General features: G+C 39.9%; 1 protein-coding gene and 1 pseudogene across 1 annotated transcript; one reads left to right on the top strand and one right to left on the bottom strand.

Annotated features, from left to right (window-relative positions):
- Positions 1 to 6,353: 6,353 nt before the first annotated feature.
- LOC126633160 (transcription initiation factor IIF subunit beta-like) lies at positions 6,354 to 8,645 on the bottom strand. Its single transcript, XM_050303713.1, has 6 exons — positions 8,323 to 8,645; positions 7,969 to 8,077; positions 7,352 to 7,482; positions 7,178 to 7,252; positions 6,944 to 7,096; positions 6,354 to 6,802 (listed from the first exon to the last, which is right to left on the bottom strand). Exons 1-6 carry the CDS (start codon positions 8,548 to 8,550, stop codon positions 6,686 to 6,688), a joined length of 813 nt encoding a protein of 270 aa, XP_050159670.1. The 5' UTR covers positions 8,551 to 8,645; the 3' UTR covers positions 6,354 to 6,685.
- A 278-nt stretch (positions 8,646 to 8,923) lies between these two features.
- On the top strand, positions 8,924 to 14,182 carry LOC126631174 (DEAD-box ATP-dependent RNA helicase 32-like; annotated as a pseudogene).
- The last annotated feature ends 1,379 nt before the right edge of the window (positions 14,183 to 15,561 follow it).

The raw sequence follows: 15,561 nt of genomic DNA, 5'->3' as shown, positions 1-15,561 counted from the left end.
TTACCCTTGTGGGTAATAATATGGTAGCTAGACCTTCAAAATTTATGGGTCTAAACTTTGTTAATGCTGTTTCTTTGCTATTCTTTTACCCTTCTTGGTCAGAGCGATGTAGTGGGAGCTGCAAGCTTCACGTGCTCAACTTTGGCAGAGAACTTTGGCAAAGTTATCTGTGGTACCCAAGAGCTATTGTTGCGTGTGGGAAGTGGGTGATTGAACAGTAAGATTCATGTGTTTTCTACTTCCCCAGAAGTCTTTGACAGAATGCCCATAATTTCCGCAAAACTGAGTGTGCGTGTGACAGGTGCTGACAAGGCTGGAAAAGGCTGGAAAAGTAGGTGCCTCTTCGATTTCTGAGATCGGCCCTCGTGGTCTCTGGGGAGCCCAGCTTTTGAGAAAGCGAGCGCCTTTTCGATTTTTTAGATCGGCCTTCGTGGTCTTTGAGCAGCCCAACTTTTGAGAAAGCAAACGCCTCTTCGATTTCTGAGATCAACCCTCGTGATCTCTAAGCAGCCCAGCTTTTGAGAAAGCAAACGCCTCTTCGATTTCTGAGCAGGCGCCTCTTCGATTTCTGAAGCTTCGTCAAGTGCAGATTTTTATAGGGGCTGGCATTAAGTTCCAAAGCACACTTGAATCTCCACCAGTAGAAGCTTCATTCTTGCACTTCTAAGATCTTGATTTGTCCGACCTCTTCTCTCTTCAACACCTTTGAAAATGTCTGGCCCCTCCGACCGTCGTTTTGACTTGAACCTTGTTGAAGAGGCAGCCCCGCCTTCTCCAGACAACATATGGCGCCCATCCTTCGTCTCCCCTACTGGTCCTCTTACCGTTGGGGATTCCGTGATGAAGAATGATATGACCGCTGCGGTGGTGGCCAGGAACCTTCTCACTCCCAAAGATAACAGACTACTTTCCAAACGGTCTGATGAGTTAGCTGTTAAGGATTCGCTGGCTCTCAGTGTTCAGTGTGTAGGTTCTGTGTCTAATATGGCCCAACGCCTATTTGCTCGAACCCGCCAAGTTGAATCATTGGCGGCTGAAGTGATGAGTCTCAAACAGGAGATTAGAGGGCTCAAGCATGAGAATAAACAGTTGCACCGGCTCGCACATGACTATGCTACAAACATGAAGAGGAAGCTTGACCAGATGAAGGAAACTGATGGTCAGGTTTTACTTGATCATCAGAGATTTGTGGGTTTGTTCCAAAGGCATTTATTGCCTTCGTCTTCTGGGGCTGTACCGCGTAATGACGCTCCAAATGATCAACCTCTGATGCCTCCTCCTTCTAGGGTTCTATCCAGTACTGAGGCTCCAAATGATCCCCCTCCGGTGCCTTCTCTTTCTGGGGCTCTACCGACTGCTGAGACTTCTCCTAAGCAACCTTTGTGAAGGCTCCCTCTTGTGTGCTTATTTTGACTCATGTATATGTACATATTTGTAGCTTATCGGGGATATCAATAAATAAGCTTTCCTTCATTTCAACGTATTGTGTTAAATACACCAAAGCCTTCTTCGCTAAGTTCTTTGAATTTTCTTTTGTTAAAGCTTGTATGTTGAAGCTTTCTGAGTGGAGCATGTAGGTTGGGGTAGTGTTCCCTTAATTTCCCGAGTGAGGAAAACTTCTCAGTTGGAGACTTGGAAAATCCAAGTCACTGAGTGGGATCGGCTATATGAATCTTAGAACGCCATTGTGCTCGATCCTGTGTCATGTCCTTCGTTAGATCTAAGTACTCTAAGTCTTTTCTTAGAGTCTCTTCCAAAGTTTTCCTAGGTCTTCCTCTACCCCTTCGGCCCTGAACCTCTGTCCCATAGTCGCATCTTCTAATCGGAACGTCAGTAGGCCTTCTTTGCACATGTCCAAACCACCGTAACCGATTTTCTCTCATCTTTCCTTCAATTTCGGCTACTCCTACTTTACCCCGGATATCCTCATTCCTAATCTTATCCTTTCTCGTGTGCCCACACATCCAACGAAGCATCCTCATCTCCGCTACACCCATTTTGTGTACGTGTTGATGTTTCACCGCCCAACATTCTGTGCCATACAGCATCGCCGGCCTTATTGCCGTCCTATAAAATTTTCCCTTGAGCTTCAGTGGCATACGGCGGTCACACAACACGCCGGATGCACTCTTCCACTTCATCCATCCAGCTTGTATTCTATGGTTGAGATCTCCATCTAATTCTCCGTTCTTTTGCAAGATAGATCCTAGGTAACGAAAACGGTCGCTCTTTGGTATTTCTTGATCTCCGATCCTCACCCCTAACTCGTTTTGACCTCCATTTGCACTGAACTTGCACTCCATATATTCTGTCTTTGATCGGCTTAGGCGAAGACCTTTAGATTCCAACACTTCTCTCCAAAGGTTAAGCTTTGCATTTACCCCTTCCTGAGTTTCATCTATCAACACTATATCGTCTGCGAAAAGCATACACCAAGGAATATCATCTTGAATATGTCGTGTTAACTCATCCATTACCAACGCAAAAAGGTAAGGACTTAAGGATGAGCCTTGATGTAATCCTACAGTTATGGGAAAGCTTTCGGTTTGTCCTTCATGAGTTCTTACGGCAGTCTTTGCTCCTTCATACATATCCTTTATAGCTTGGATATATGCTACTCGTACTCCTTTCTTCTCTAAAATCCTCCAAAGAATGTCTCTTGGGACCCTATCATACGCTTTTTCCAAATCTATAAAGACCATGTGTAAATCCTTTTTCCCATCTCTATATCTTTCCATCAATCTTCGTAAGAGATAGATTGCCTCCATGGTTGAGCGCCCTGGCATGAACCCGAATTGGTTGTCCGAAACCCGTGTCTCTTGCCTCAACCTATGCTCAATGACTCTCTCCCAGAGCTTCATTGTATGACTCATTAGCTTAATACCCCTATAGTTCATGCAATTTTGTACGTCGCCCTTATTCTTGTAGATAGGCACCAAAGTGCTCATTCGCCACTCATTTGGCATCTTCTTCGTTTTCAAAATCCTATTGAAAAGGTCAGTGAGCCATGTTATACCTGTCTCTCCCAAAAGTTTCCACACTTCGATTGGTATATCGTCTGGGCCTATTGCTTTTTTATGCTTCATCTTCTTCAAAGCTACAACCACTTCTTCCTTCCGGATTCGACGATAAAAAGAGTAGTTTCTACACTCTTCTGAGTTACTCAACTCCCCTAAAGAAGCACTCATTTCATGTCCTTCATTGAAAAGATTATGAAAATAACCTCTCCATCTGTCTTTAACCGCGTTCTCTGTAGCAAGAACCTTTCCATCCTCATCCTTGATGCACCTCACTTGGTTTAGGTCCCTTGTCTTCTTTTCCCTTGCTCTAGATAGTTTATAGATATCCAACTCTCCTTCTTTGGTATCTAGTCGTTTATACATATCGTCGTAAGCCGCTAACTTAGCTTCTCTGACAGCTTTCTTCGCCTCTTGCTTCGCTTTTCTATACCTTTCACCATTTTCATCAGTCCTCTCCTTGTATAAGGCTTTACAACATTCCTTCTTAGCCTTCACCTTTGTTTGTACCTCCTCATTCCACCACCAAGATTCCTTTTGGTGTGGGGCAAAGCCCTTGGACTCTCCTAATACCTCTTTTGCTACTTTTCGGATACAACTAGCCATGGAATCCCACATTTGGCTAGCTTCCCCCTCTCTATCCCACACACATTGGGTGATTACCTTCTCTTTGAAAATGGCTTGTTTTTCTTCTTTTAGATTCCACCATCTAGTCCTTGGGCACTTCCAAGTCTTGTTCTTTTGTCTTACTCTTTTGATATGTACATCCATCACCAACAAGCGATGTTGATTAGCCACGCTCTCTCCTGGTATAACTTTGCAATCCTTACAAGTTATACGATCCCCTTTCCTCATTAGAAGAAAATCTATTTGTGTTTTTGACGACCCACTCTTGTAGGTGATCACATGTTCTTCTCTCTTCTTAAAGAAGGTGTTGGCTAAGAAGAGATCATATGCCATTGCAAAATTCAAGATAGCTTCCCCATCCTCGTTTCTCTCCCCAAAACCATGGCCACCATGAAAACCTCCATAGTTGCCTGTCTCCCTGCCCACGTGTCCATTTAAATCTCCTCCTATAAATAACTTCTCCGTCTGAGCAATTCCTTGCACCAAGTCTCCAAGATCTTCCCAAAATTTCTCCTTATTAAACGACTCTAAACAATTTGACATTAATTAAGAAAACATGCGTGATGAATCTACATGTGTGCCAAGATTGAAACGAGTTGTTTTGTTTGGCATGAGTAATAATATATATCTATGCATTTTTGCATAGAAATAGTGCGGGCAATGATGGTATTGGAGAAAATTATAGATATATATCCCCATGCCCTATTGGCATCATGGTATTTTGAATCCAAAATATTCTACGTGTTGTTCTAGTGGCGGCCGCTGCTCTCAACATTTCAACCAGTTAGGTTTTCGTATACCATTTTCATACATGTTCATCATACATTTTTTCAAAAAGCGGTCAAAGACATGCAGAGTTTTCATTTGCTTGATTGAGTCATTTTACATTTTATACTATAATTCTTCGATCTGTCTTCATCAATTTAGTCTTATATCAATAAATAAATAAATAAAAATAAAAAGCAGATGTTGCACATTTTTTTCTTTCACAAAAACTATATAAGATATCTTTTCAGAACTTTATAACCAACACAACCACCATTGTACTAACAATGTAATAGCAGAGCCAGAAAATTTTTCTTGGGTGGGCTAACTAAAATTATTAGCATGTAATCATATGATATTTTTTTTGCCTACAAAAATTATATAATAATCTACATAAAGTAAGAACATGAAGCACTAACCCAAATGAGTTTATTAATTACTTTCCAACTAATTTTTACACAAATAAAACATGCAGATAAAAAAGCAATAGAAAGAGAACAAATATTATCACTTTTGTTGATAACAAGTACCCAAAGGAAAAAAAGGGTAGGGGATACCAATTCAAGTTGTGTCGTAGATATCTGTAATGGAATTAAAATCTTTTGTTATTATCATAATTGATATTGTTGTCGAGCCTTTTTTATTAGTTACAAATTCAAGAACCATGAAACATGGACTATTCCCAAAATCTTTAACCCTAATTGACAAATTCAAGGACTAAAAAAAATTAACCTAACAATTGAATCAAGAAATAAGTTAAATGAAGAGATGAAGAACATACCTAGTGTTGAATTTTGTTAGAAAATAATTTGATGGTGATTCATAGTTTTTCTTTTCTTGGGAAAGCAACGCAACTTTGTGGAATAGGGTAGAGGTTTTTTTTTTTGTTTTGAACGAATAGGGTAAAAAGCATGGGGAGTAGGAGAAACCTAATTATGTATTAATTTACCATTTTTTACTTCTAGCCTAAAAATAATAAAATTATATATAAGGTAATAAAAGTATTATTTGACAAAAAAAAAGTATTATTTATAAATTAAGAAACACGTTAACTATTAGTTTTGGCAGGATTTGGATGAGTTATTATACCTACAATATGCAATAAGAAGTTCATATATAAACTATTATAGCTGCAGTTTGTTAAAATCCTCTCTAGGCGATAGCCCACTGTAGTCGTGGGTGTAGGTCCGCCAGTGTAACAATGATAATATGATTTGTGGATGATCAGAGAATACTTACATGAAACAAAGACGTTAAGCTGATTGACTCAAACCGATCATGCAAGACCAAGTATAAAAGTTAAACCACATAATAACACGTGATTTCGGTATAGGACACTGTCAATTTGGCATCTCCATTTTAATTTAAGTCTCTCTGCAATAGGAATGATTGGGCCTTTAGCAGGCCAGTTAGCATGTACGTATAGCCCACATCATTATCAATTGGATAATCAGCCCTTAAGTAGTCCAGTTTAGAGTGGTTTTGTGTACACCCAAATTTTCTCTTTGAACAGCTTTGTTTTTCGGAACACTTAATTTACTCTCATATTTCTTTAGACACCCAGAATAATTTACTAAACTTCCAAGAATACTCTTTTATTTTTTATGAATTCATTGTTCTCTATACCCATTTCCTTGTATTTGAGACAAACTGAAATTTAGATAAGCACAATAAAGCGAGATTCGACAGTCGCTTGATTACCACATTATTTTGTTTCCAAACCGGATTCAAACCCAAAGAAAATAATTGTTTTTCTTAAGAAATCACTAAGCCCTATGTAATACTTTTATATATGGATATAAGAGTTTTTATTTTAAATAAAATTGATAGGTTTCTAGAGACGAAACTTGAGTGTACAAAAACGACGACAGAGGAACAACTGAACAAGGCATCCAAGATCATTCAACAAAACAATGCATCTATGGTTTCATTTGTCCAGCAAAGTATCAAAAGTAATAAAACTATTCAGCTAAAACCGTAGTGAAAGTATTATCTTACAAGCTGATACAGAATTATACATGCTTGACTCGAAAGTTTAGTTTATCGAAGCATTTATCTCTCTCGTCAGATCAAACACATTATAGTTGCACATTTCAGGTTGGAAAAAGAAAATTAGACTATTGCCTCCAATGTTTCGTGGGTTAAAGTTCTTCTTGATGTTGTTACTCTGCTGCCCCACACAACCAGCTGCCTATTCTTCTTGCTAATTCATTTTCGACTTCCTGTTCTCGAGAGAACAATGGATGGATGACGCTCGATTAGGCGGAGTGTAAAACTTATTCTTCAGTATCCTCAACAGATTTCTTGTATTCTGGCTTGAGCTCATAAGTACCCTGGTTCGTTCCCCTTTTGTTGTAAACGCAGAGCTCATTCAGTATCTCTTTCAAGAATTGCTGCAGATGAAACATCCAAAAATTGTAAGATTGCAAAGTTGAAGCATTATTGGTCGCATTTATGAAACTAATTCCAATTCTTTAGAAAATACGGAGTATAGCAGTTAGCTTAAGCATAAACAAAACGACTAAAATACTAACCGCAGGTTGATTGGTTTCTTGCACCAGCTGCTTCAAGGTCCAGTTTGGTTGTTTTTGTTCAAATAACTTGAACACTATATCCTCCAGTTCCCCACGATCTCTTCTAGTCCTTTTCATGTCCGATTGTTTAACCGGTGCCGTTTTCTTCTTATCCTGAAATAGATAATTCAAGAAAATTATTCCTTGTTTTGGTATTAGTTTGTAGAAATGGATGAATAGGAAGCAAACGGATACCTTTGAGGTGGATGAAACCAAACCGATCATCCCAGGCATGGGCCTCATAAGTATTCCTCGGTCATTGTCGATCATCTTTGGAATAAAATAAAAGCAACAAGAGAGACAATCAAAATCTGTTATTCATATACCATCGGAACTGCTGTATCAGAAACACATGGAAGAAAATGGTACCTGTATTTGTCTGTTCTTGATCATGGATTTGTTTGTCCTTTCACGACACAGCTTCCCATACTCCTCAATGTTAGTACCGTGAGGCTTCATATCAAACTTGTGATCCACTTTACCTTCCACGGAAACTTTGCCTACAATGAAAGCAAAAGCTTTTGACTATTTTTATCGACCTCAATACTAAACGGTGTACATCGAAGAGAGGGGGTAGTAAAATGGTGAGCAGGAAAACAAAAGCAGGAGATATAACTTATGACTTGATGAACAAATTGGCCATCAATAGAGCTATACTTATCAGGGAACAAGTTTCTGCAGGTCACCCTGCATATTATCTATAACATAGATGCATCATATGTCTTGGAACCAATCAATTTATACAGCCCAAGACTCAATTTTCGGCATTTTTTCTAATGTGCAGTGGTCTAAACCCTGCATAAACCTCTTCTTCATCTTAAACCCTAAACACATCGTGAAAGAGAAGAAATTTTTGCAATCAAAGGAGTTGATCATTCGTTTAAATGTGCGGTAAACAAAATGAAGAATCTCAACTCTATTAGATATTTACGAAAGGAAATCTACGAACACAACGAGTGTCAGCAAATTGAATTCCTAAACCTCACCTTGATTTGTTTCCGAAAAAACGCACATGGGAACGAAGTCTTTAAACATATTCAAGGAATAACTTTCTGGCAAATTTGCAGCCGCGGAGCCAGGCATCTCCATCTTGAACTGATTGCAAAACCAGAAATCATAATCAACCAAATGCAGAATGCAAACGGAGCATTCGAAAACCAATCAATCAGTGGCAGAGCATAACAACAATTAGGGTTTTGCTCTAAAATCACTAGTCATAACCTCAATTAAGCTACTAGTCAACTGAACTAACCCCAAATCCTTCAAATTTCTAACCCTAATTCAAAATTGTATATCAATAACTCCGACAAGCGATCGAATTGATAGAAAGCAATAAGAACCTCCATGGCAGAGGGGTCGTCGGCGCGGAGGGGGTCAAAAGAGAGGACGACTTTGGCGATCGGGTGGGGATCGGAAGGGTTGTGGGAGCTCCACGACTTGGCGACGACCACCGGGCACTTCATCAGCCATACCGGAGCCTCCGCCCTCCCCGTATCCATCCGACTGCTGCTGCTGCTGTTCCCGCGCTCCTCCTCCGTCGAATCTCTCTCTCTCTTCTCGACGCCCATAGTTTTTAGGGATTTTGTTTGTCACTGGCCAGGAAGACTTGAAGCTTCACCGCAGAGTCAAGAGACGGGGACGCTGTCTTGGCTTTTGGGTTATAATCCCCTGCATTGCAGCTTTTATAGGGAGCAACCTGTAAACTTATGGGCCTAAAATCTTATAGCCCGGTTGGACGGCTGGACTGCTCGGCCCGGCCCAAATTTACAAGTTTATTCTATTTTATTAAAAAGAATTTTAAAGAAAAGCTTCCGATTCTTCATTTTAACAAAAAATCACATTTTTTGATATTAAAAAGTTAATCATGATACTATTTACGTTTTATTTTTCTCTTATCGATAAAACTCAAAGTTTTCAAGTTCAGTTTTCCTTATTATTAAACCCTACCATTTACCTTGGAGACCTTTGCCTCTCGCTCGCTCTCTCTCTCTCTCTTTGTCGATCTTGGCATCTGTCAGTTTCTGACTCTCTGATCGTATTTCCACAGTTCAAAGTAGAAACACAACCAACGAAGCGACAATGAGAAAACCCAAATCAAAGAAATCTCGCATGCAAAGTAAACACTCGGAGCTCCAGGAAGTCGAGCTTCTGAAATCGTGGATCGAATCCCAGCAACCCGAACGTGGTTCCAACCCCACATCTCTCCCCGCTTTGCCCTTGGACGCCCGCGCTGGCCGCCTCGACTCCACAAGATTTTCGCGCTACGCCGGCGCCACCAGGTTCGACCAGCTGCCCATCTCTAAGAAGACCAAGGACGCCTTACGCCAATCCAAGAACTATGTCCAAATGAGCGATATTCAGAGGGCGTGTTTGCCCCACGCCTTATTCGGCAGAGATGTTCGCGGTGCTGCCAAGACTGGCTCCGGAAAGACTCTTGCTTTTGTTATTCCGGTAAGTCTGTTGGGTGGCGTCGTCTTTTTGGTTTTTTTTTATTTTTTTTATTTTATTAAACAATTTAAGAACTTAGTTGCCTTTGCCTTGTTTTTAGATTGTGGAAAAATTGTACAGAGAGAGATGGTGTCCTCACGATGGGGTGGGCAGCATCGTAATCTCTCCAACAAGGGAAATAGCCAGTCAAACATTTGATGTGTTGAGACTGGTGGGGAGGCACCATAGTTTTAGTGCTGCCCTCCTAATTGGAGGTCGCCGAGGAAAACATGTTGAAGCAGAGAAGGCACTCGTAAATGAGTGCAACATATTGGTTTGCACGCCCGGCCGGCTTCTTCAGCACATGGATGAAACGCCGCATTTTGACTGTTCACAGCTTCAGGTCGACTTTATCATCTCTTTCAGTAATATTGTATTGAATCTGCAGTTGCTTCTTGCTTCTTAATTTGCTTTATTCTTTGACTTAATTACATCCACACTAGCTTGGAACTCAAACTTGTTCTCACTTAACCTCGTGCAACTCAAACCGTCAAGTCTTTTATCTTGGAACTCAAGTTGTCCCCTTTTTTTGGGTATCCATGACAGTAGTATTTCTCCATTGTCTCTATATATGTAGGACCCCTTTCTTAAGAGGGATCCATTGTTCAGGGCACTCCGACAGTCGGCTTCAATAATCAAAACCATCTAGTTTTTAGATACCCTTCTAAGAATCATCTGTTGTGCGGAAGCTTCAAATATGAAACCAATAAGCTACAACGGCAAAATATGATAAGACAAATAATCCAAATGACACAAGGATTTATATTGGTTCGGCGTAAGCCTACGTCCAGTTCCGAGACGGCGAGGAAATTCCACTAATATCAAAAGGAGATTACAAATAGAGTTTTAACTCTCAAACCCAATAGCTCTCACTCATACAAAGGACAAATGGAGAAGAAGAAACACATATCAAATTCTTCTCTCCAAAAGCCACAAAATGTAGCACAATATCTTAGAATGAATGATGGCACAAATGGAGGATAGAAAACAGTAACCCACCTCTTCTTCTCTCTAATCTGCCGTTCCCAACCCCCAAAACCAAAGGCATAACCAAATGCCTTAATATAAACAAAAGGAACAAACATCATAATTGTCACTCATGTGGCCACATCATAAAGGAAAACCTCCTAATGATGTTCCCACATCATTATGTCCTTCATTCTTTTGGTCTGTTTAATAGCCCAAAGGAGAGTTGGCTTGTTGTCCACTTGGCCACTAATTTGGCCATTATCCAACATCATCCTTACAAAAAATCGTCAAAATCCAAGACCGTTTGACCATTTAATGATTCAAAATTGAACGGTTCAGATTACCATATAGCATTACATGTTTGGGCTCATATGCAATCTTACATGCAATCCCCTTCCATGATTAGTAGAAAAGGCATCCCTATTATGAAGCTTCTCCTATATATATATATGTGTGTGTGTGTGTGTGTGTGCGCGTATGTATGTATTTATTTTACTGCTGATTTGGGTGGACTTTCACGGCTGTGGAACAGGTTTTTGTCCTTGACGAGGTGGATAGTATGCTCAGCGATCCAAGTTTTAAGTAGACGATGAATGCAATCATTTCACAGCTACCGAAGCAAAGGCAAACCTTAATCTTCTCGGCAACTCACCCGAAGGATGTTAAGGATCTCGCAGCTCTATGTTTGAAGGATCCAGAATTTCTAAACGTGCATGAGAAGTCTGCGACAGCCGCTCCTAGTAATTTGCAGCAAACATTTGTCATCGTTCCTCTTCACAAAAAGTTAGACATGTTGTGGAGGTTCATAAAAAAAAAATCTAAAATCTAGGATTCTAGTGTTTCTATCAACCAGAAAGCAGGTAAGTCGACCTGTGTTATGTAAATTTGTGTTTTTTGATAAATGTTATCGTCTTTTGTACATTTCTTAATGATTCGTTAAAGTACACTTTTTTGAAAAATCATATTTGCTGAATAATACTTCATGTACATTTTTCACGTGCTACCGATCCATGATTTACTAAGTATGATTGTCGAATTGGTGTATTTATAGGTACAATTTGTATATGAAGCATTTACAACACTTCGTCCTGGAATATCCTTGATGGCTTTATATGGTAAGTTGGATCAACTTAAAAGAATGGCAACGGCCTCAGAGTTTAGTAAACAACCTTCAGTACTTTTTTCGACTGATGTGGCTTCAAGAGGCCTTGACTTCAACCAGGGAGTCGACTGGGTTGTTCAGGTGAGTTTTTGTCTTCACCATAAGCTAGAAAGGTAAAGGGAAGCTCTGATGGAATTTGTGATGTTGCATCTTTTTCGCATGTGCAGGTGGATTGTCCAGGAGATGTTGCATCTTACATACACAGAGTTGGTCGAACCGCACGCTATGACTCGGTAGGGAAATCACTTTTATTTCTGATGCCGTCGGAAGAAAAAATGGTTGAGAAATTACAAGCGGCAAAAATACCTATACGGGAAATAAAGGTAAAGTGATTGTACTTTTTCTCTATTTTCCACATCTTTCTATTGTTCCTGCCATTGATTTGTGGCCTACGCTAAATTAGCTGTTCCACTGATTTCTCAGCTTAACAAGAACGTAGTGCAATCAGTGTCTGGAAAGTTGGCAGATTCTATAGTCCAAGACCCAGATCTACACGGTCTGGCTCAAAATGCCTTTGAAACGTATCTGAAGTCTGTTGACAAGAAGGACAAAGAGATTTTCGACGTTACAAAACTACCAATTGATGAGTTTTCTGCATCGATAGGTCTTGCATCGACCCCCAGAATCCGCTTTTTAAACAACAAAATCAAGTCCGCATCCAAGAAAGTATCAGAACTATCTCCCACTGTTGAACCAGAGCATTTGGACAAGGACAATGAATTGGAGCTGCTTCGTAAAGAGGAGCTTGATCTTGGTTATTCTAGTGACGAGGAAGGGGATAAAGATCCTCTTCTAACAAATGATATAGCACATGCCGCAGAAGGGGAAGGAAGAAAAATTGAACATATTTTGTAAGTTTCTTGCATATTTTATACTTGTTTTAACTCAGATGATTAGCTTAAAGGGCAGTATGATAACATTTTAGTTTTGAGTAAATTGTACAAATGGTCCCTCAACTTTAATCAAATTGGAGCAATGGTCCCTCAACTAAAAATCCATTACCATTGGTCCTTCAACTTATCAAAATGTGTAGCTATAGTCATTTTCATCAATTTTGTCATAATAAGCTATGTTGGAATGACCATTTATATAATTAGGATCCCTTAACTCATCAAAGTGTATAATTATGGTTCTTTTCGTCAACTATATCAAAAAATTTGTCAAAACGAGTTATATTGGAATGACCATTGTTACAATTGGGTTAAAGTTAAAGGATCATTTCTCAACTTGAATTAAAGTTCAGGGACCAATGGTAATGGATTTTTAGTTGAGGGACCATAGCTGCACGTTTTGATAAGTTGAGGGACCAAAAGTAATGGATTTTTAGTTGAGGGACCATTGCTCCAATTTGATTAAAGTTGAGGAACCATTTGTACAATTTACTCTATAGTTTTTTGTTTTCAGTTTTCATGGAGTCAACAAAAACTATAAGCTAAACATGACTTGGTTATCGAAGAAGATCTTGTCCAGCTTTAGTAATAGTGGATGCATTTGTAGAATTTTTCAGGTCGACGGGCCGAGGGCACACTCCAACAACATCGATATTGTCCCCACTTAACCACCTGCACAATCCTCATGTGTGGGGTTTTATCACAAAAGGCCTCGATGTTAGTTAGAGTGGGGTAATTCTATATAAACTGCTCTTTCTTCTTCCCTATGTCTGATGTGGGACACACTGAGTTTCAACACTCCCCCGCACGTGAGACCCCATTTTATGGGTCACACGTGGAGATCCACACATCGGCAACCATGTGGAGCCATGTCGGGACTCACCCATCACGCGGGGCCAATGGGAACCCACCCAATCACATGGCATCTTTGGCCTACGTGGAGCCATGTCGAGACTCACCCATCGCGTGGGGCCAAACGGGGACCCACCTAATCACGTGGCAGTACGGGTCCATCTCCTGGCTCTGATACCAAATTGTCATATCCCGGCTCGGGCCCCCACCACATCCCGGGCTCGACTCCACCGTAGCACGATATTATCCGCTTTGTGCCCCAACCACGGCCTCACGGTTTTGTTTCTGGGAACTCACACAAGAACTTCCCAGTGGGTCACCCATCATGGGATTGCTCTCACGCGAACTCGCTTAACTTCAGAGTTCTTACGGAATCCGAAGTCAGTGAGTTCCCAAAAGGTCTCGTGCTAGGTAGAGATGAGAATATACATATAAGGCTTATAGGATCCACTTCCTTGGGCGATGTGGGATCTCACAATCCACCCCTCTTAAGGGCCTGACGTCCTCGTCGGCACACTTCCGGCCGACGAACTTTGAACCCATAATACTTATGTGACTCGCAGGTCGCATTGTACAGCATCAACTCGGGTTTTCAAGAAGTTAAAGATCAATATCCATAGACCAGTGGGAACTAGAGTTGTTTTTTACGAGGAAGGCAACACGCTACCACCACTAGCAAGGCTGGCTGATACCAACAATGACAGTGGTCCGCTCGATCAAATTCAAGGTATGCATTTTCGCAGGGCCGACCCTGAGGGTAGCCCGAGTAGGCGGCCGCCTAGGGCCCCCACTTCGGGAAGGCCCCCAAATTTTTTATTTTTTTTTATATATAGGGAAGTGTTAGGGAAGTGTTATTGACACTTCAAAAATCTCATCATACACTCTTATACAAGTGTATTTTTCTTTTCGAATATAGAAAGTTTGGAATGTAGAATGAGAATTTTAGACTGCCAATAACAATTTTCTATATATATATATATATATGTATGTATGTATAATTTTGTAGTTTGAGTAAAACATCCAAATATGAGATTATAAATATTTTTTTGGAACTTGCCGTGCAGCGTTTTGAGTGGGGGTGGGGGTGGGGGGGGGACCAAAATATTTCTTTTTAAATATGTGTGTATAATATATATATATATATATAGTTAGAGTTTGAATTTAATAAAATATTTAAATATAATTGTCTTGAAACTTGGCGTACAAAGTGACTTGGGTGGGGTGCAACTTTAGCAACAATTCAACTTCTTTTTTTTCGGAATTTAACGCAAGTCAGCACCTGCGAATCGATTCTTTCCCACTTACAGAGGTCAGGTAATCTCTTCACCGTCACCGATCAATGCTTTTCTTCTCTTCTGCTTTTTGTTCTATAATTTAATTTGTGAGTGGGTGCTGTGTTTGTAAATATAATTAAAATTTTCGATTCTAGGGTTTGTGATTTGTTTATTTTAATGCTTATTGTTTATGCGAAACATGGTGAGCATTCTGATATTGATGGAAACGACTTATTTATAGAGCTAAGCATCTTGTGAGAAACTTTGCCGAAAGAAATAAATCGAGCAATGGAAGTGCTGAAATATATAAGACAAATAGATGGTTGTTTCTCGAATGCATGGGTTGCTTATCGTATTTTGTTAACCATATCAGTTACAGTTGCCTCTGCAAAAGAAGTTTCTCAAAATTAAAGTTGATCAAATCGTATATTCGATCAACTATGCCACAAGAAAGATTGAATGGGTTAGCTATTTTGTCAATTGAAAAATAATTGGTTGAAAAGTTAGATTATTTCAACGTAATTAGCACATTTGCGTCTAAAAACGTGAGACGTGTAATATTTAAGTAATGTTTGCATATCTTTTTTCTTTGGATATGAACTCTAATGATTTTTGATGTAGAAATGAACCTTTTCATGTATTTAGCGAAACCTTTTCTTATGCATATAAATGTACAACGAGTCGGGTATCAAAGAACTTTAGGGCCCCAACTCGAAGGCTCGCCTAGGGCCCCCAATTTCTCAAGGTCAGCCTTGATCTTGTCCAAGCCTAACAAAAGTTAAAAAATAGCCTGTTTCTCTCCTATTTCACTTTCACCTAACACACCTAAACCAACTAGAAAATTCCTCGTCTCTTACACGAAGCTAGCCTCTCTCTACCTCCCTTTTTATGTTGATTGGTTCGGAGTTTTTTCATTTAAAGAAAAATGAAAAAGAAGTTGTCAAT

The sequence above is a fragment of the Malus sylvestris genome, chromosome 8 (genome assembly GCF_916048215.2).
Source record: "Malus sylvestris chromosome 8, drMalSylv7.2, whole genome shotgun sequence".
In the NCBI taxonomy this organism is placed as follows: Eukaryota; Viridiplantae; Streptophyta; class Magnoliopsida; order Rosales; family Rosaceae; genus Malus; species Malus sylvestris.
The sequence above is the reverse complement of the archived record's forward strand: the minus strand, read 5'-3'. Positions and strand labels throughout refer to the sequence as shown.

What these genes read in the sequence shown, in the direction of transcription:
- LOC126633160 (XM_050303713.1), bottom strand. Translation starts at nt 8,550, where the DNA reads ATGGGCGTCGAGAAGAGAGAGAGAGATTCGACGGAGGAGGAGCGCGGG. An exon ending in ACGACCCCTCTGCCATGGAG is followed by an intron (nt 8,078 to 8,322) that starts GTTCTTATTGCT and finishes TTTTGCAATCAG; the next exon opens with TTCAAGATGGAGATGCCTGG. An exon ending in TCAAGAACAGACAAATACAG is followed by an intron (nt 7,253 to 7,351) that starts GTACCATTTTCT and finishes TTTATTCCAAAG; the next exon opens with ATGATCGACAATGACCGAGG.